Consider the following 17,689-nt stretch of genomic DNA (forward strand, 5'->3'; position numbering starts at 1 on the left):
TTATTAAATGGTCACCTGTGGCCAGGGGCTACCATTTTGTGTAGCAAAGCTTTATTATTTTTTTTCAGGTTTCCAACTTTTATTTAGTTAAGTAAGGAGTAAAAATTAAAACAAACATGAAAAACTACTCTCTGATCCTGCCACTATTTTATAAAGAAGACTCAAAATAGGAGAAGGATCATCATCATCATCGTTTGAGAATTGAAAGATCAGTCCTTTGCAGAAGAGAACAAATGGTGATCTTACATCAAAGCTTCTGAAGCGGGCAGTGAGCGCCCCAGGACACACCTGGCCCCACGGGTGCAAACGGAGGCGTGAGCTAGTCAGACGATGGAAGCTGAAACCCCAGCTAGCCGACCAGGAACAGGACAAAGCTTCTCCAGGCTTCTGCGTCTATACCTGGACATTTACCCTACTTCTGAAGTCCTTTCCTGTTCTAAAGTTCCATAACCATTAGATAAGAACACTCTGCTAGCCTGCTACGTATTTTATTAGGATGAGGGATAAGCTTTAAATGATAACCTTAAGACAGTGGACATTGCCGTTCAATCATCATTTCCTTACTACTGAGCAGTAGCTTTGGGTCTTCAGTGGTAAGTGATGGGGATTTGTGATTTTGAATTTCGTACTAGACTTTCAGATCACTTGATAAAGCATCTCATTGAAAGATTTAAAGTTATATTTACTTCCTCCTATAAAACTTATATTTTATCATCTTCAGTTTGATATGTATATGGCCATTAAAATGATTTTTAAAGTAAGGAATACATACTGACCATGCTTTGACTATAGCAGTTATGGGATTAGAGAGAGTTGCCCAATCTCTAATTAGGAGTTGCTTGCTTCCTAATCTGGGAATAAACATAGTTTTTGAGAGTTCTGAGTTGGGAGAGGAATTTGTAATCCTAGAAAATTTCTACCCAGATTTGGAAATGTTGCCCATTAATTTTTACCATTCCCAAACAAGGGATTTCAGATACTTGAGAAGAGCTACTTTTCTGTTCCTATTACATCTAGGAGAACTTGAATTGCTCATATAGGGACTTCTTACAACCCTCAATGTATAATAGCTTTATTTGCCCTCTGATAATGTAAGAAATATGTGTTCATTGTAAAGGTTCACACGATACAGAGAAGTATCAATATAAGGGAGAAAATTAAAATATCTTGAACTCTCACCCCTTGAGCCATAACCACCATTAACATCTTGAAAGGGCATCCTTTTATCACTTGGAGACTCTTCATCACAAGAGATACGTTGGCATCGGCTGAAACATGAGTGCCTGTTCAGCTTCATGGTGCTATCCGTGATTAATATCCAGCCCAGAGCTGTGACTAGAAAAGCAGTTATACCTGGTGCATTCCCAGGGGACCCATCCCTTGGGAAAGGAGACCTTGTGGAAAATGGCCTGAAGTCATCTAAGAGAAAGAGTGACTTACAGTTAGCCTTAAGTATGAGGATACCAGGGTGCTGGGAGGGGACCGTTCCCCCCTACCCTCTTGAGTTCTTGTGGCTAGACTAATAGTAAAATTGACCCAAGACAGATAAGCAGGAGAAAAACAAATTTTAATGCGTGCAGACGGAGGTCTCATAGAAATGGGACCTAAGAAGCGGCCAAAGCAGGCAGCCTTTATACTTTTTAGACAAAGAAACAATAAATATGTGAGGAATTAACAGGACAAAGAAACTTAGGCTTTGGGTGCTTAATTAGTGAAGAATCTAAACAAAGTTTGGGCTTGGGTCGTAACTTAACGAAGTCACAAGATGTGTTTCTATAGGCTTCTCTGCCCAAATTCCCTGTCTCTGGTGATAAGGGTATCCTTCCACTTCAGAGGCAGGAAGTACACCTTTCACAAGAGAGATTTACTTCCTGCTTTCAGGAGACTAGGTGGGGTGTGTGTCAAAGTGCCCCTCTTGCATCAGCTCAATTTTTTTTTTTAATTAATTTATTTTTGGCTGCGTTGGGTCTTCGTTGCGGTGCGCAGGCTTCTCATTGCGGTGGCTTCTCTTGTTGGTGAGCACGGGCTCTAGGAGCGCGGGCTTCAGTAGCTGTGGCAGGTGGGCTCAGTAGTTGTGGCACGTGGGCTCTAGAGCGCAGGCTCAGTAGTTGTGGCACACGGGCTCAGTTGCTCTGCGGCATGTGGGATCTTCCCGGACCAGGGCTCGAACCCATGTCCCCTGCACTGGCAGGTGGGTTCTTAACCACTGTGCCACCAGGGAAGTCCCCATCAGCTCAATCTTAAGTAACTTTAATTCAAAATAATCAATATGCCATTTAGGCATATTTTAGGGTGGCCTGCCCTGGGCCCCACCCATGGAAATGGAACCACTGTACCTCTGTGAAGGGTCTAGATAGCGGGCAGATTTGGAGAAAGCAGATCATCTTCCCATTCAAAAACTTTTGCTTAACTTTGCTCACTCTCTAACACCTTGCACAAATAAAATGCTGGATCTCTTATTGATGTGATGTGTTTTGCAATGTGAAATTCTGCTACCAAGTTGGATCATGAAAATAACTGGCTATGATGGTAACAAGTTAAATAATCATCTTACCACTTAATGAGTTTTCTTATATTTATCTGCTTCAGTTGCATTATGATTATTCTCATTTCAGATCACCCCTATTTTGTCGGTGTCCAATTCCATCCTGAGTTTTCTTCGAGGCCAATGAAGCCTTCCCCTCCATACCTGGGGCTATTACTTGCGGCAACTGGGACTCTGAATGCCTACCTCCTTCAGGGATGCAAGCTGTCTTCCAGGTAACCAGTTTACAGTTCTTAGCAGTGACTTGAGGTGCAGTTATCAACATCTTAGGTTTCTCATAAAATTTAATATCATTGTAGGATTTTTTTAAAAAGTGGAGAATCATTTTTTTCCCCTCTTAACAAGCATACTTTTTTCTCTTAGTGAAAATGATTTAATCACATCTACAGTGGTAATGTGTCAGCTTTCAAAATCAGGCTGATACTGAGTATTGTTTTAGAGATTTTTGTCATTTTGATAGGTTAAAAAAGGGATTTTCTTTTGTTGACTTTTTGATTAATAAATATATATGAATATTTTATATGTTTATTGACCTTTTGTTTTATGAATGGCCTGTTCATATCCTTTGCCCTATTTTTCCTTTTGCTATTATCCTTTTTCTTTTTTAAAAATAATTAATTAATCTTTGGCTGCGTTGGGTCTTCGTTGCTGTGCGCGGGCTTTCTCTAGTTGTGACGAGCAGGTGCTGCTCTTCATTGCGGTGTGTGGGCTTCTCATTGCGGTGGCTTCTCTTGTTGTGGAGCACGGGCTCTGGGCGCGTGGGCTTCAGTAGTTGTGGCTCGCGGGCTCTAGGGCGCAGGCTCAGTAGTTGTGGCACACGGGCTTAGTTACTCTGCGGCATGTGGGATCTTCCTGGACCAGGGCTCGAACCTGTGTCCCCTGCATTTGCAGGAGGATTTTTAACCACTGTGCCACCAGGGAAATCCCCTCCTTTTTTCTTAATGATTGATAAGCTCTTTATATATAAAGGACATTAATCCTTTGTTAGGTTACACATACTTTTTCAAAGTGATTTTGTTTTTTTTCTAAGTTGTTAATGGCTTTCATTAGTTTTTATTAGTTTTATCTTAGTTTTTATTTTCCCTAAAGTTTTAAATAAAGACTTTATGTAGTCCTTATTCATGTATTTTTTATTTATATGTGGTCAAATCTTTTACTTTTGTGGATTATGTCTTTAGTATCCTGCCTAAAGTCTTTCCCTATCAAAAGATTATTATATAAATAGTTACCCATTTGTTTTCCACTAGCACTTTTATGGTTTCTCTTTTTTAAAATTTTTTGAATTGAAGTATAGTTTATTTACAATGTTGTGCTAATTTCTGCTGTACAGCTAAGTGACTCAGTTATACATGTATATACATTCTTTTTTAAATTTTCTTTTCCATTATGGTTTATTCCAGGAGATGGGATATAGTTCCCTGTGCTATACAGTAGGACCTCATTGTTTATCCATTCTAAATGTAATAGTTTGCATCTAACAACCCCAAACTCCTAATCCACCCTTCTCCATCCCCCCACCCCCCACCCGTGGCAACCACAAGTCTGTTCTCTATGTCTGTGAGTCTGTTTCTGTTTTGTAGATAGGTTCATTTGTACTATATTTTAGATTCCACATATAAGTGATATCATGTGGTATTTGTCTCTCTCTTTCTGACTTACTTCACTTAGTATGATAATCTCTAGTTGCCTCCTTTTTGCTGCAAATGGCATTATTTTGTTCTTTTTTATGGCTGAGTAATATTCCATTGTATTTATGTACCACATCTTCTTTATCCATTCATCTGTCAGTGCACATTTACGTTGTTTCCATGTCTTGGCTATTGTGAATAGCGCTGCTATGAACACAGAGGTGCAGCTATCTTTTTGAATTACAGTTTTGTCCAAGTATATGCCCAGGACTGGGATTGCTGGATCATATAGTAGCTCTATTTTTAGTTTTCTGAGGAACCTCCATACTGTTTTTCCTTATGGCTGCACCAACTTACTTTCCCACCAACAGTGTAGTAGGGTTCCCTTTTCTCCACACCCGCTCCAGCATTTGTTATTTGTAGACTTTTTAATGATGGCCATTCTGAGTGGTGTGAGGTGATAGCTCATGGTAGTTTCAATTTGCATTTCTCTAATGATTAGTGATGTTGAGCATCTTTTCCTGTGTTTCTTGGAAATCTGTATGTCTACTTTGGAGAAATGTCTATTTAGGTCTTCTGCCCATTTTTCAATTGGGTTGTTTGGTTTTTTTTGGTTGACTTATATGAGTTGTTTGTATACTTTGGGGATTAAGCCCTTGTCCGTGGCATCATTTGCAGATATTTTCTCCCATTCCATAGGTTATCTTTTTGTTTTTTTTTATGGTTTCCTTTGCTGTGTAAAAGCTTGTAAGTTTGATTAGGTCCCATTTGTTTATTTTTGTTTTTATTTCTATTGCCTTGGGAGACTGATATGGTTTCAATTTTATATTTTCAATTTGTAATTTATATGGACTTTATTTTTGGTGTATTGTGTGAGGCAGGGAATCCGCATCCCCCTTATACTGCCCCCCTGCCCCCACACCCCCGCCAATGAAGTAATTTAGATTTGTTTCAGGGATTTCTGTTTTGTTCCATTGGTGATTTCATCTCTTTTTTCTGAATCCTTACCACCCTTTTCATTATCATAGGATTATTGTAAATCAAGCCCTTATCTACCCTACTCTCATTTTTATTTAACATTTTAAAAAATGTGTTTTGTTCTCTTCTGGAGGACCTGTATAATGATTTTTAGAGTCAGGTTTGAATAAAAAAATCCCTTAGGGATTTTCGTTAAAATTTCTTTATATTTAGGGGCTTCCCTGGTGGCGCAGTGGTTGAGAGTCCGCCTGCCGATGCAGGGGATGCGGGTTCGTGCCCCGGTCTGGAGGATCCCACATGCCGCAGAGTGGCTGGGCCCGTGAGCCATGACCGCTGGGCCTGCGCGTCTGGAGCCTGTGCTCCGCAACGGGAGAGGCCACAACAGTGAGGGGCCCGCGTACCGCCAAAAAAAAAAAAAAAAAAAAAAATTCTTTCTATTTAAATACTCATTTGGGGAGAATTTACATTTTTACTTCCTCTCATCTAAGAATATTGTATGTAATAACTTTCAAAGTGAAAGGAACTAGCCAGAATCATGTTCTTAGGTAGGGGTTATTACCACAATAACTGGATATATCTTGTTTAGAAGATTACCATTGTGGACCCTCATCCTAGCAAATGAGCCTGGCGATATTGCGTTTGAGGACTGCCAGGATCGCTGTGTGGTGTGTCTACGTGTGCTTTGTTACGCAAGCCTGCTTGTTTGCGATATTACCTGCTAGGAGAGACTCACAGCTCTCTAGCATGTCCTTTAACTGCGTGTTCAGATGGGAATAGCTTTACATATTTTGCATGTTGGGTCTCTTAATGAATTAATGATCACTCCCTGCACTCTTGAACCAGTGCAGTGGTTTTCACACCGTGCCTGTGGAGCTGGAATCCAGGCTGCCATGAGGAGTAGACTGGGATCGGGGCGGCGAGGGGGGGGTGTTTCCAGGCTCTTCCCTGCTTCCCTACTTCAGTGGAGCTTCAGCTCCACTCTTCCTGGCTCACGTGGCCTGGTTCTGCATGAGATTGCATATGAAGACGAGCTTCCTGTGCTGTAAGGCTGCATGGCTTACACAGCAGATTGGACATTCCAGTGTGGTCCCGTGTTGGATATATGCTCTGTCCCTTCCCAGCCACTTTATTGTCTCCATTATTTCAGGTGCTCACACGTGAAAGGAGGATGACGGTGGAACAAGTGAGATGGCTGGGAGAAATAACGCACACATAATCGTTCATGCATAACTATCTGGTTGTTTGCAAGCATCAACTAATATAGAAATGGCGTCTGCTTTGTGTGGTCCACCCACCTGTGTGCTGGCTGGCCCGCCAGTTCTTGCCTGGGGCCTGGTGGTCTCTGGGTAAAGCTCACCAGTAGTTTCTGAGAAAAGTGACTGCCAGCAACTGCTGAGCGAGTCACAGGGTCTCAGAAAGAAAGGAAAGATCTCTTAACAAGACTCTGATGCTGGGGTTGGGATCACAGCTGACTAGCAGGCTTCCATGGTGGTCAGAGAATTCCTGTCTATCAGCCACCAACTGGTGTGGTCCTTCAGAGCAGCCAGCATCTTATTTATCTTGGTCTCCTGGCTCCCTAGTATGCAGTGGTTGCTTACTACCCATTACAGTACTAAATGTAGGTAGCAGGGGAGGATATAGTCTAGTATAATCTTGACACCTTGCAGGGGGTTTTCCAACTAACAATGGTGCCCCTGACTTAATCCAGTGGCAGACCCTAGGGTTCCAGAGGAACCTTGCACTTCAGCTCCTCTCTGCCTGGCTCCATGGTGTTAGTGAGCACTGAAAAGCAAATAACTGCTTTGATGGCCAGGCGCTAATGTGAGCTGAGTTGGGACTGTATTTCTGTCAAACAAGATTACTGTCTGTAATCAATACTAAACAAATGTGTCAAGAAATATGAACACTAGACTAATGACTTCCTTTCCCAGAAATTGGCTGATATTATTTAAATGTATGGCACATGTGCAGCTGATGTCTTTAAAACCCACAATGTAAAAAAAAAAAAAAAAAAAAAATCCTTGGCTTTGAGCAAATACACCTGGGCTCTAACCTTTGCTTTCTGCTTCGTGGAGAACATTTATCTTTTATTGCCTGGGAAGTTGCAGTAAGAATATTATTTTGGGATCTAGAGCTGGTGAGCTGAACTCTCAGCTACTCTGGTATCTATAGAATGGCAGCAGTTACAAAGACCAGGCCCACCACCTGTGGTGGTCTGTTCAAGAGGCATAATAGTTTTTTCTTTCTTTCTTTTTTTTTTTTTTTTTGCGGTATGCGGGCCTCTCACTGCCGTGGCCTCTCCCGTTGCGGAGCACAGGCTCCGGACGCGCAGGCTCAGCGGCCATGGCTCACGGGCCCAGCCGCTCTGCGGCATGTGGGATCTTCCCAGACTGGTGCACGAACCCACGTCCCCTGCATCGGCAGGCGGACTCTCAACCACTGCGCCACCAGGGAAGCCCCCAGGCATAATAGTTTTAGGATAGTATTTTAAATTTTTTTTTAGATTTTTATAAGCTACTCAGAAGTACTTGCAAAATCAAACTAAGTCTTGTTTTGGGGGTCCCCCAAGACCACCCACACATTCGATGATTGACTAGAAGGAATCAATATAGTTGTACTCATGGCTAAAATTCATTTCAGTGACAGAGTAAGCATACACAGCTGGCTCAGTAAGGGAAGGAGGTATAAGTAGAGTCTGGAGAAATCTATCTGCAGGTTTCCTATGTTCTCTCCCTCCTGTGAGAGGTCACACAGAACTCACCCTCCCTCCAGCAGTAAAAATGCAGTGTGTAATGTTTATGCCCAGAGAAGCCCATTTGACACTTAAGAGTTTCTATAGGAGACTGGTCACATGGGCATTCTCTGCCTAGCAACTACCCAAATTCCAGGCTCCCAGAAGGATAGCAAGCGCTCACCACAAATCACCTTGCTTGTACAAACAGCCTAGGCCCAGTGAAATGACCTTATCAGTTAGTAATGGAGAAAACATTCTGAAAGCTAAGTTCCCCAGCAAGCAGGCCCTTCTAAAGATAGCAGCCTCAGGCCTGCTGTGTTAACTCTTTTGCACAAGTCTAATAAACCATTTTTAGAATAAAGAAATCAATGGGAAATTATGGTCCATTAAATAAATCATTGTAATTCCTTGCTGAGGTCTCTCCCCTGGTGTCTAAATATAATTTCTCCCATGTTTAAACGGTATCCACAAATTTGCGTGGCTTTGCGGTGTATGATGTAATAGAATGAGACTGCTTCATGTAATTGTAATAAAAAATTGTAGATTTATACTAAATAGAATATCCAAAGGTTCTTATAATTGCAGGTTTTTCAGTATCTAGAAACAAAGCACAGGATCTCTGTCCAGAATTCCATTTTTTTTTTAATTGCAGTATAGTTGATTTACAGTGTTGTGTTAGTTTCTGGTGTACAGCAAGGTGATTCAGTTTTTTATATATATTCTTTTCCATTATGGTTTATCATGTGATGTTGAATATAGTTCCCTGTGCTATACAGTAGGACCTTGTTGTTTCAGAATTCCATTTTTAAGCAACTGGAAAGAGAAGAGGGATGGGAGTCTGAAGTTCATAGGCTGTTTTTCAGTCTGCGTGTCTCTGGGGCTGCCCTGCAAGGCCCTGAGGTGCAATCACTCCACACCGAGGTCAGGAACGACTTCCAGTTTTTATGATTCCAACATTTATCATGCCCCTCTGTCAGGTCAGAGTAAAACTCTTGTGCTTAGATAGTGCTTGTTCTATGTGCTCTATGCCTGAAAGCAAGAAATGAGATGGAGTTCAGTCAACAGTTCCCAGAAATGCAGCTCTTTTGGGAAACATGTTTTTAAAATACAAAACCGTAATCTTAAGACATGTGAGTAGCATTTTATTCTAGGTTTTAGGATCTTAGATTCCATGTCTCCACCCAATACATACTATCTCTTATGCAGAGAAATCATCTTTTTGTGGCGAGACAGGAGGCAGGCCGATACAGAAAGAGGAGGGAAGTTAACTCCACGATGCACTGTATTAGCTTGATTGTTTCAGACCAAACTCGGAAGTTGAAACTACTTCATAATCGGAGGGTCCTTAGAGGAAGTACAGAGCTGGAGTCAGCGCCTTCCGTTTCCTGAGCCCGGGTGTGCTCCTGGGATCTGAGTCCCTTCTCTCCTGCAAGCTCAGGCTTCCCCCTTCACTTTTCTCTTTGAATCTCGGCAGCAGTCAGGGAGCAAAGGCACCCATTTCCTTCGCCATTGTCTCTGGTCTCTCTCCTGTGACTCCTGGGCTTTTCCTTCTAAGTGACATGCTGGCTTCCAGCCTGGGAAGATTTTGTTTTCTGTGGACTTCTAGCTGAGGCATTACAGAAAATTGGGAAAAAAAGGAAAATGGATCCGTAAACCTAACATAGTCACTGTGCTCGCTTTTGAGTCTTTCCTTCCAGTCTTTAGTCCATATCCGTATATGACTCATTTCATGCTTGTAATCATAATAGTGAGTGTGTGTGTGTGTGTGTGTGTGTATTTTTCCTGATTCTTTTATTTTGAAAACTTTCAAGCCTACAGAAAAGATGAAAGAATAGTACAGTGAATACTTGTAAACCTTTCACCTAGATTCATCAATTGTTGCCTTTTTACTACATTTGATTCTCTCTTTCTCTGTGTATATACTTATTTCTGAATCATTTATAAGTTGCAAACATCATAGCACTTCACTCCTAGATACTTTATCATTCATTTTCTAAAACTGAAGACATTTTCTTACGTAAATGCAGTATCATGATCACACCTAAGAAAATTAACATTAATTCAGTGACATCATTTACTATCCAGTGCATTTTTTTTTTTTTTTTTTTTGGCGGTACTTGGGCCTCTCACTGTTGTGGCCTCTCCCGTTGTGGAGCACAGGCTCCAGACGCGCAGCCTCAGCGGCCATGGCTCACGTGCCCAGCCGCTCCGCGGCATGTGGGATCTTCCCGGACTGAGGCACGAACCCGTGTCCCCTGCATCGGCAGGCGGAATCTCAACCACTGCACCACCAGGGAAGCCCTCCAGTCCATATTTAAATTTCTCCATTTATCCCCAAATGTATCTTTAGCTTTTTTTTGAAATCAAAAAAATGTAATCAGTGCTCAATTTGAGGTTCATTTGGTTATGTTTCCTTAGTTTCTTTTAATCTGGGTAAATCACCCTCTCGTTTTCAGTTCTGCATAACATTGACTTTAATAAAGAGGCCAGGCCAATTGTCTTGTAGCAATGACCAGAATTTGGATTCATCTGATTGTTTTCTCATGATTAGAATCAGGTTAGACATCTTGGGAAGAGTATTTCATTGGGGCTGTTGTAGACTTTATACAGACACGTCAGGAGACACGTAAGGCACATAACCTTCCCTCTGTTGTCACACGGTGGATGGGGCTGAGTTTATCACCTGGTTAAGGTAGTGACTGTGTGGACGTCTCTTTTGTAAAGAAACATTTTTTTCCATTTCAGTTTCTAAAATACCATCCCCCACTGAAATGAACTAGGGTTCCTGGAAGAAATGCTTGGTTTCAGGTCTGGGGCAGGGAAAGTACAAGATGAGCCCAGAATGTGTTGCTAGACTTAAAGGAAGGGAGAGTTCAAAAACCAAGGGGGAGATTTTGTATAAGATCAAAGAAGCCACTTGAAAGGGGCTCACTTTGGACAGTTCGAACATCAAAAACAATCATGACAAAATTGGATTATAACACATGACATTTTTTAAAAATTCCATAATAATACTCAAAAAAACCAAAAGGCCAATTAAAAGAAATGTAGATGCAACCCCCAATATAATAACTGAGTCAAATAAGGATCATCAGTGGTTGCCAAAACCATTGGATGAAAGGTTTCGGAAAACAGGATATTCATATGTTCTCAGAGCATCACCACAGAGTCTTTATTAATTACAAAAGCCTGTCTTTTGAACTGAACACCTCGTACACATTTTTCCAAGTTGCATGATGCTCTCGCTGTTTGATGGCTGCGTGCTTCAGCGTCCACTCAATGCGCCACATGTGCTGGAGCTCACGCCATCCCAGCCATGGTGCTGGGTGCAGGAGAATCAACTGCAAGTCCAATAAGAACACACACCCTGTCCTGGGGGACTCATCGGGTAGTTTAATGGTTCTCTACATTTTGAGGCTGACAAATCACCTTCCAAGAAAGTGATGAAAGCTGTGGACCCACTTCCTGGAAGGCTGCACACACATAGCAATTGGAACGGTATTCATATCCCAGAAGCCTCCCATCCATCGAATCCATCGATATTCTTCTAGGGGTCCTCAGATACAGACCCCCAGCTAAGAGAGTCTTTATAAAAAGGGGATGGTAATAGTACTCACTTCACATGGTAGTGATGAAGAGTACGTTTTATTCTAAATGGAAAGCACTTAGCACAGTGCCTGGTCTATGGTAGGAAATTAAATGGGAATTATTATTGTGCTATTATTAATTTCACCTTAGTTCCCGTCTCCTTCATCTCTTGCCTACTCAAAGCCTCCTACCTGCTCTCCAGGCCTCCAGCTTTCCTCTTCTCAGTCCATCTTCTGCTGGCAGAATGCTCTTCCTGCATTATTTTGGAGCTTGAATCTCTAAATGGCTTCTCTTGACTCATAGCATAAAATGCCCACAAATCCCTACGGAACAGCCTGAACTCCCCCAGACGGTTTAGTGCTTTGGCTTCAGCTCTCACGTCTCCCTTGGCTCCTGTTATACATTCCTGAAGTGCTTAACGAGAAGGGAATGCCAATCTGTAGCCTGTTAGGATGCTGGTTCCCCAAATTGTTACTGATGGTGGGCATCAGAGGTGGGTGTGGCCTCTCCGCTGATTATATACAGAGTGTGCATTTCTCCCTCTAAGGCGTCCTTATCCCACTTTGGGTGTCTCTTTCTATTTGACTAGGAGAGTAAGATACTCTTTTTCTCCTGTGTGAATCTAATGTGCATTTTCCAGCACTGTTCTGAACTTGGAATCACCTTCCTTTTTATTTTAACTCTTGGGCTACATGGTTGATGTTGCCAGGGGCCATTCTTGCAGGATAAGGTGCAAATATTTTATTTTTGTGGGGACAGTGTGGGCAAGTAGAGCGGGTGCTATGGGTTTATTTTCTGGATCTGCCACTTACTGGGTAATTTTTTTCCAAGTCCCCAGTCCTAAACCTCAGGATCTTCATCCTTTAGGGTTGCTGTGAGGAACAGTTGAGATGGTGCTTTGTAAACTTTCAACTGATATAAAAATACTACTTTTCCTCCTTTGTTACATTTCAAGCAAAAGTGAACTGGAAAAAAATATTCTTTTTTGCTTTCTTTTTTGACAGTTCTTTTAAACATCTTTAAAACAGCCCCCCTCCCTTATTGTTGGACTCCAAAACCATACCTGGAGACTTTTTCTCGTAAAGTACTGCTGATAAACCGCATTTGAGTATGCCTTCCGTCAGGGATTAAACGTTGCTTAAAAGGTGCTCTTTACTGATCGTGATTCACTGCCTGCAGATGATGTGGTACCAGCCAGGGACGGAGTTAATAGAGACATAGACTACTGTGCTTTTAACGCCCCGCTGGGGTTGTGTTCTACCGTTTACTATTCAATGCAAAACTCATTCACAGCATACTAAGTTTTTATTCCATTGCTCTTATATTTTATGGCTTCCAGGGGCTCTTTGAGAAGGAAGGAAGCATAGCAATAACAATGCTTTGGGGGAAACTGTGTGCATGGAAACCTGTTTTAAAATATGCTTTCTCCATATGAGATGGATTTTGATATAAAGTGTTACAGGAATGTATGCATGCTGGGAATCTTAAGTATGCTATTAATTTTTTTTTTAATTCCGACCACCTCTTTTTGTTAATGGAGAAGAAATGGTTTAATGGCTGCATCAGGGTAGCAAAGAAGGTGGACTATATGAGACATTACTCTACCCTTGCCCTGGTGCCTTGGAATATATGTTTTCTTATATTGGGAATTTATTAGGAACCAGGAGTCTTGGACAAACAAACTTGACTATGACAAGCCTTTTGTTTGTCAAAGAACCACATGTAGACCATGGCGGTCAAGTCTTGTAAGTCCAGCCAGTGTTTAAGGATAGCGATTCCCTTGCGTTGCTGCTGGTGATTTTGATTTTGTCTTGTAAGAAATAGTACAGTAAAAAACTTTTTTAGAAAGAGTGCTTCCGTTATTTGGGGGGTACATGCATGTATGAGAGAGAGTTGCTGTGATTTTGACTGTACATAGCCAGACCTTAAAAAAAACCTTTCTTAGGGAGTGATAAGGAGAACCACTGCATGGTGATTATGGTTTTTTTTTTTTTAAATCATCATTCATTTGTTTTTAAATCAATGCTATCCAATAGAACTTTTTGCCGTGATGGAAATGTTCTATAATCTGCACTGTCCAATATGGTAACTGCCAACCACACATGGCTGTTGAGCAGTTGAAGTGTGGCTCAGTGTGTACACGTGAGGAATGGAACTTTAAATTTTATTTGGTTTTAGTTGATTTAAATTTAGATAGCTACTGTGGCTCGTGGCTACCACATCGGACAGTGCAGGTTTAAAATTTTCTGCTCCTCAAAAGTAACAAGGCACACACGAATAGTTCCGTATTCTGCGGCATTTCAAAAAATTTAACATGTAACACCCTAATATCTAATAACTCTCCCCACTGAGAAGTGTGTGTGTGTGTGTGTGTGTGTGTGTGTGTGTGTGTACAGAGGTTATTTAAGAAGACAGGTTGTCTTAAGATAGAGCTGAGATGTCTCGAATTAAGTGAAAATATGCCCCGATAAGTATCTTATGACTTAAGTCCGTTCTGTGTGAAACGAAAATGAAGCCCTAAGTCTTACATGGCACAGAGCAGCACCCACATTTTATTGGATGTGCAGGAACCACTGCTGTCCTGCGTGTGGAATTGTGTTTCTAGCACTTGTGTTTTGCTGGAGCATGAATGCCATAAAATCAGCATGTGTATTGAGCAGCATTGCCTATTTTGAGAATTCTGTTCTTGAGTGTTGTGGTTATGTGGTTGTTCCACCTCCGCCCCTGAACACATATGGAAGAAACTTAGTGAACCGTCATTTGCCTTGGAGCTCCCCTTCGTTAGACTCAACCTGTGCCATTTTGATGCCTTGGCAGAGTTTGGGGCTGACAGCCAGCGGACAGGAAATGAGAGCCATTAGGTTAGACCCACCCGAGTCCACTTGCTGAAGTGGGTAGGGAATTACTCTTGGTACAGGAAAGACTTCTGAAAATCATGCACTTGGCAGTTTTCGCCGCTTCTTTATATTTCCATGACTTTTTGAGAGATGCCATGTTGTAAACACATAGCCCCCATAAACAGCAACAGCTCCTATTTTCATATAATTTCAGAGCACATTTAGGCATTCTCTTTCGGCCCTCATAACATTTTGATGAGGTGGTAGGTATTGTTACTACTTTTTTCTAGACTCTCAGGCATGTGGCTAATAACCAGTACAACCAGGAGTGTGAGGGCGAGGATGTGGGCCCACCCCACTCCTCCATGGGCTCGGAGGTGGGGAAGGAAGCTTGAGATACTTGAGAAAATGGAGTTCCCTTGGCCCTTTGGCCCTTCTCACTTGTGGTGTCAGGGTACATGCCCTGTGGGGCCCACTGCAGCACACACCTTCGACTTGAGCCTGTGGCCTGGGTTAGCACGATGGGGATCCTGGTCCCACCTTGAACAAGCTGTGTGCCTAGCGAGTCGCTTGAACATCCTTGACCTTCATTTCTTCTCACATGGGGAGTTGAGTGCATCTTCCAAATTCCCTTTAGTTGCAGAGAACCAGGAAGGAGTCGACGTTTGCGTAGTAAGAGTGCATGGATAAGGATATATCAATTTTGGGGGGTTGTTTTTTAAAAATATATTTTCTTTGGTTATTCCTGTGTTTTCTTTATTGGAAACCCTTTTGTAACAGAAGTGGTTTTCCTGAATTAAAATCTAACTAGGAGGTATCTTCTACTTGATTGGTTTTAAGGATATGTTGACTTCTTTGTTCACCTAAGTAATCTGTCTTTTCTGCCAATTCTTGATCTTTTTCTGTGTCTTCTCCATACTCTAGCCCCACCCTCCCCCTTTCCAGTATTTTGTCCAAAAGTCAGGGAGGAGAGTGAGGTTGTCTGTTATGATTTTGTTTATGTATTTATTGATATTTACTCCATATGTTTAGGGTAAATCTTTGTTTTCTAGCCTGTCAGCATAGGGTTTCTCCAATTGTTCCCTCTCCTCTCTTTAAAAAAAAGTGGATTTTCACCTCTTATGGAATTCAGACTTCTATCTCTATAAGTCAGCAAAAACTTGGCCAAGGCTAGGAACGGGTCGGCATAAAACACTTACTTCCTGACAATGTCATCTTCGTAGATCAGTAGAACTCTTGAGGGGTTGATCAACCTGCTGACTTACTTGGAACCAAGCAAGAGGAACCCCAAACTGAGTCTGTGGCTCAAAGTGAAAGTACAATTACAGGCCTATCTCATGGAGAAGGTGTATTTCTTCGGGAACCCAAGATGGCGGCATCTATGTCAATAATCAGTCCTACTTTGAATACTACATGTAACTTGAGGTAGTTGGATCATCACATAAAGTTTCTAATTTGAGAATAGCAAAATTGTGCAAATTATTTCTCAAACCCTTGGACCTATGAGAATGTTTATTGGAATGGAAAACTTTCATGCTGTTGACCTATACTAGTGGTCTTCAGAAGGTTATAAATTTCAGTCTAAATTGAAATGCTTTTATAAATTTTCTGAATAAGGTACTTCCAGTTTAAGACACAAGCAAATGATCAGTTCCTCTGACAAAAGAAGGAGACCGTTGGTTGTGATTGGACTCACGTCTTCCTGGAGTGACTAGGAAGTAATAATAGAATATTCCTTAGTATCTTCTCTTAGTGGGGGTTAATTATGGAAAGTGTTTAGGATTGTAAATAGGATAATTGCCCAGAGTTTTTTTACACCTTGCTAAGTTAATTCGTCTTTTGCTCTAGTGATAGATACAGCGATGCCAGTGATGACAGCTTTTCAGAGCAAACGATAGCTGAGTTGGAAATCAGCTGAAACTGATACGTGACTTGGAATCACCAGGACTGCCTGAGAGGGTGAGATGGAACCTTTAAGTTCTTGTTTGTTTCCCAGACAGGCTGTCTTCTTGGTGTAGAAGGGAGCATCACAGGACTGGTCCCGCAGGATCCTGCTCCCCTGGGACGCTCCTGTTTGCATAGTTAGCCGGACAGACTTGACAGCTGACGGTGCTTCTGGGAATCTGGAATGCACCTGAGAAAGCAGGCAGTTAGGAATGAGCCTGAGGCCGGGAATAAACATATCCGGGCGCCTCTAAATGGATATGTGGAGGCTGATAGTGTAGCTGAGGGGTCAGCAAACTTGTTCTGTAAAGGGCCAGACAGTGACTGTTTTCGGCTTTGTGGGCCCTCCAGTGCGTTGGAGAGGGAGAGCAGGCTTGGACAGTATGTACATAAATGGGCAGGGCTGTGTCCCAGTAAAACTTGATTTCCAGACACAGTGTGCTGACCCCTGGTCTAGGTCACTCATGGAAAAGCAGAGTTCCTTGGATTTGTAGAAAATAAAATAATGTTTTCTTTCTTTGTAGGGAGATGCCAGAGACTGGCTTGGCTTCCAAGGGCAGCTTATGTCCCTCACGGCTCCTGGAGGTTTTATTAGAGAAGGTAGCAGCCTGGATGGCTTTGTTCCATTCATGCTCAGAGGCAGGTGCTGCCTGGACAACCCTGCTCTTTAGCAGGGACAGCAGCTTTTGGAAAATTCGTGCGGAGTCCATCGCTCCAGTGTGATTTCTCTTCTTATTTCACTTGGGGGCAGAACATTCCTGTTCACCAGGGAAGGCACATCCGGGCCTATTTAGGTTTGCCTCAGACATGGAGACCTTCAGAAGCAAACCAAAATGGTGCAAAGATTAGTTGGAGGCACTTGTAAGACATATTATTCAGCTTTCGATGTGGCTAATACTTCTTTTTTCTTTTTTTTTTTTAAGGCTCTGAAGTAACCGAAGCCAAGATGAAGGAAGTATCTAAGGAAATCACCACACTCATAGAATCACTCTTTTCTCCACCAAACATGGGATGTACAGCCTCGAGGGCAATCTAATAATATGCACTTCCATGAACCAGAATCAAAGGGGTAGTTTTCTTTTTCCTCCAGAGGTGACCTTTGGTTCTTGCAAATTTCTGTAGCCAATTAAACTTTTCCCAGCAACTTCAGCGGGCAGAAAGTGTGTTGGTGTCTTGTCTGGTGTATGGAGACGTCCAGGTGGTGAGGAAGGATCCAGGTAACTGAGCCTTCTCTGGGCTATATGGGAAGGCCGGCAGGGCACACGCAACAACTAATTTTGTGTCAAAAATGAGTCATTCTGTTACCTGGAATTCAGCCACAGATTTGCATGTGGCCCAAGTTTATTTCAGTTTGTCACTCTGTTTATTTGTAGTAAAAAGTAAAATGAAACAGGTCCAAGACTGGGGGTGGTAAGTAAGGCCCTGGCCTCAGGCA

At 42.1% G+C, this 17,689-nt stretch overlaps 1 protein-coding gene across 5 annotated transcripts in view; it reads left to right on the forward strand.

Annotated features, from left to right (window-relative positions):
- CTPS2 (CTP synthase 2) overlaps positions 1-17,403 on the forward strand; it is a 109,252-nt gene extending 91,849 nt beyond the window's left edge. For all 5 annotated transcript variants that reach the window (XM_019925627.3, XM_019925631.3, XM_019925626.3 and 2 more), the window contains 3 exons: positions 2,616-2,760; positions 16,159-16,269; positions 17,178-17,403. In XM_019925627.3, coding sequence (XP_019781186.2) covers positions 2,616-2,760; positions 16,159-16,228 — 215 coding nt within the window. In that variant the 3' untranslated portion in view covers positions 16,229-16,269; positions 17,178-17,403. The remainder of the gene's footprint in view (positions 1-2,615; positions 2,761-16,158; positions 16,270-17,177) is intronic.
- The last annotated feature ends 286 nt before the right edge of the window (positions 17,404-17,689 follow it).

This window comes from Tursiops truncatus, chromosome X (genome assembly GCF_011762595.2).
Source record: "Tursiops truncatus isolate mTurTru1 chromosome X, mTurTru1.mat.Y, whole genome shotgun sequence".
NCBI classification, from domain to species: Eukaryota; Metazoa; Chordata; class Mammalia; order Artiodactyla; family Delphinidae; genus Tursiops; species Tursiops truncatus.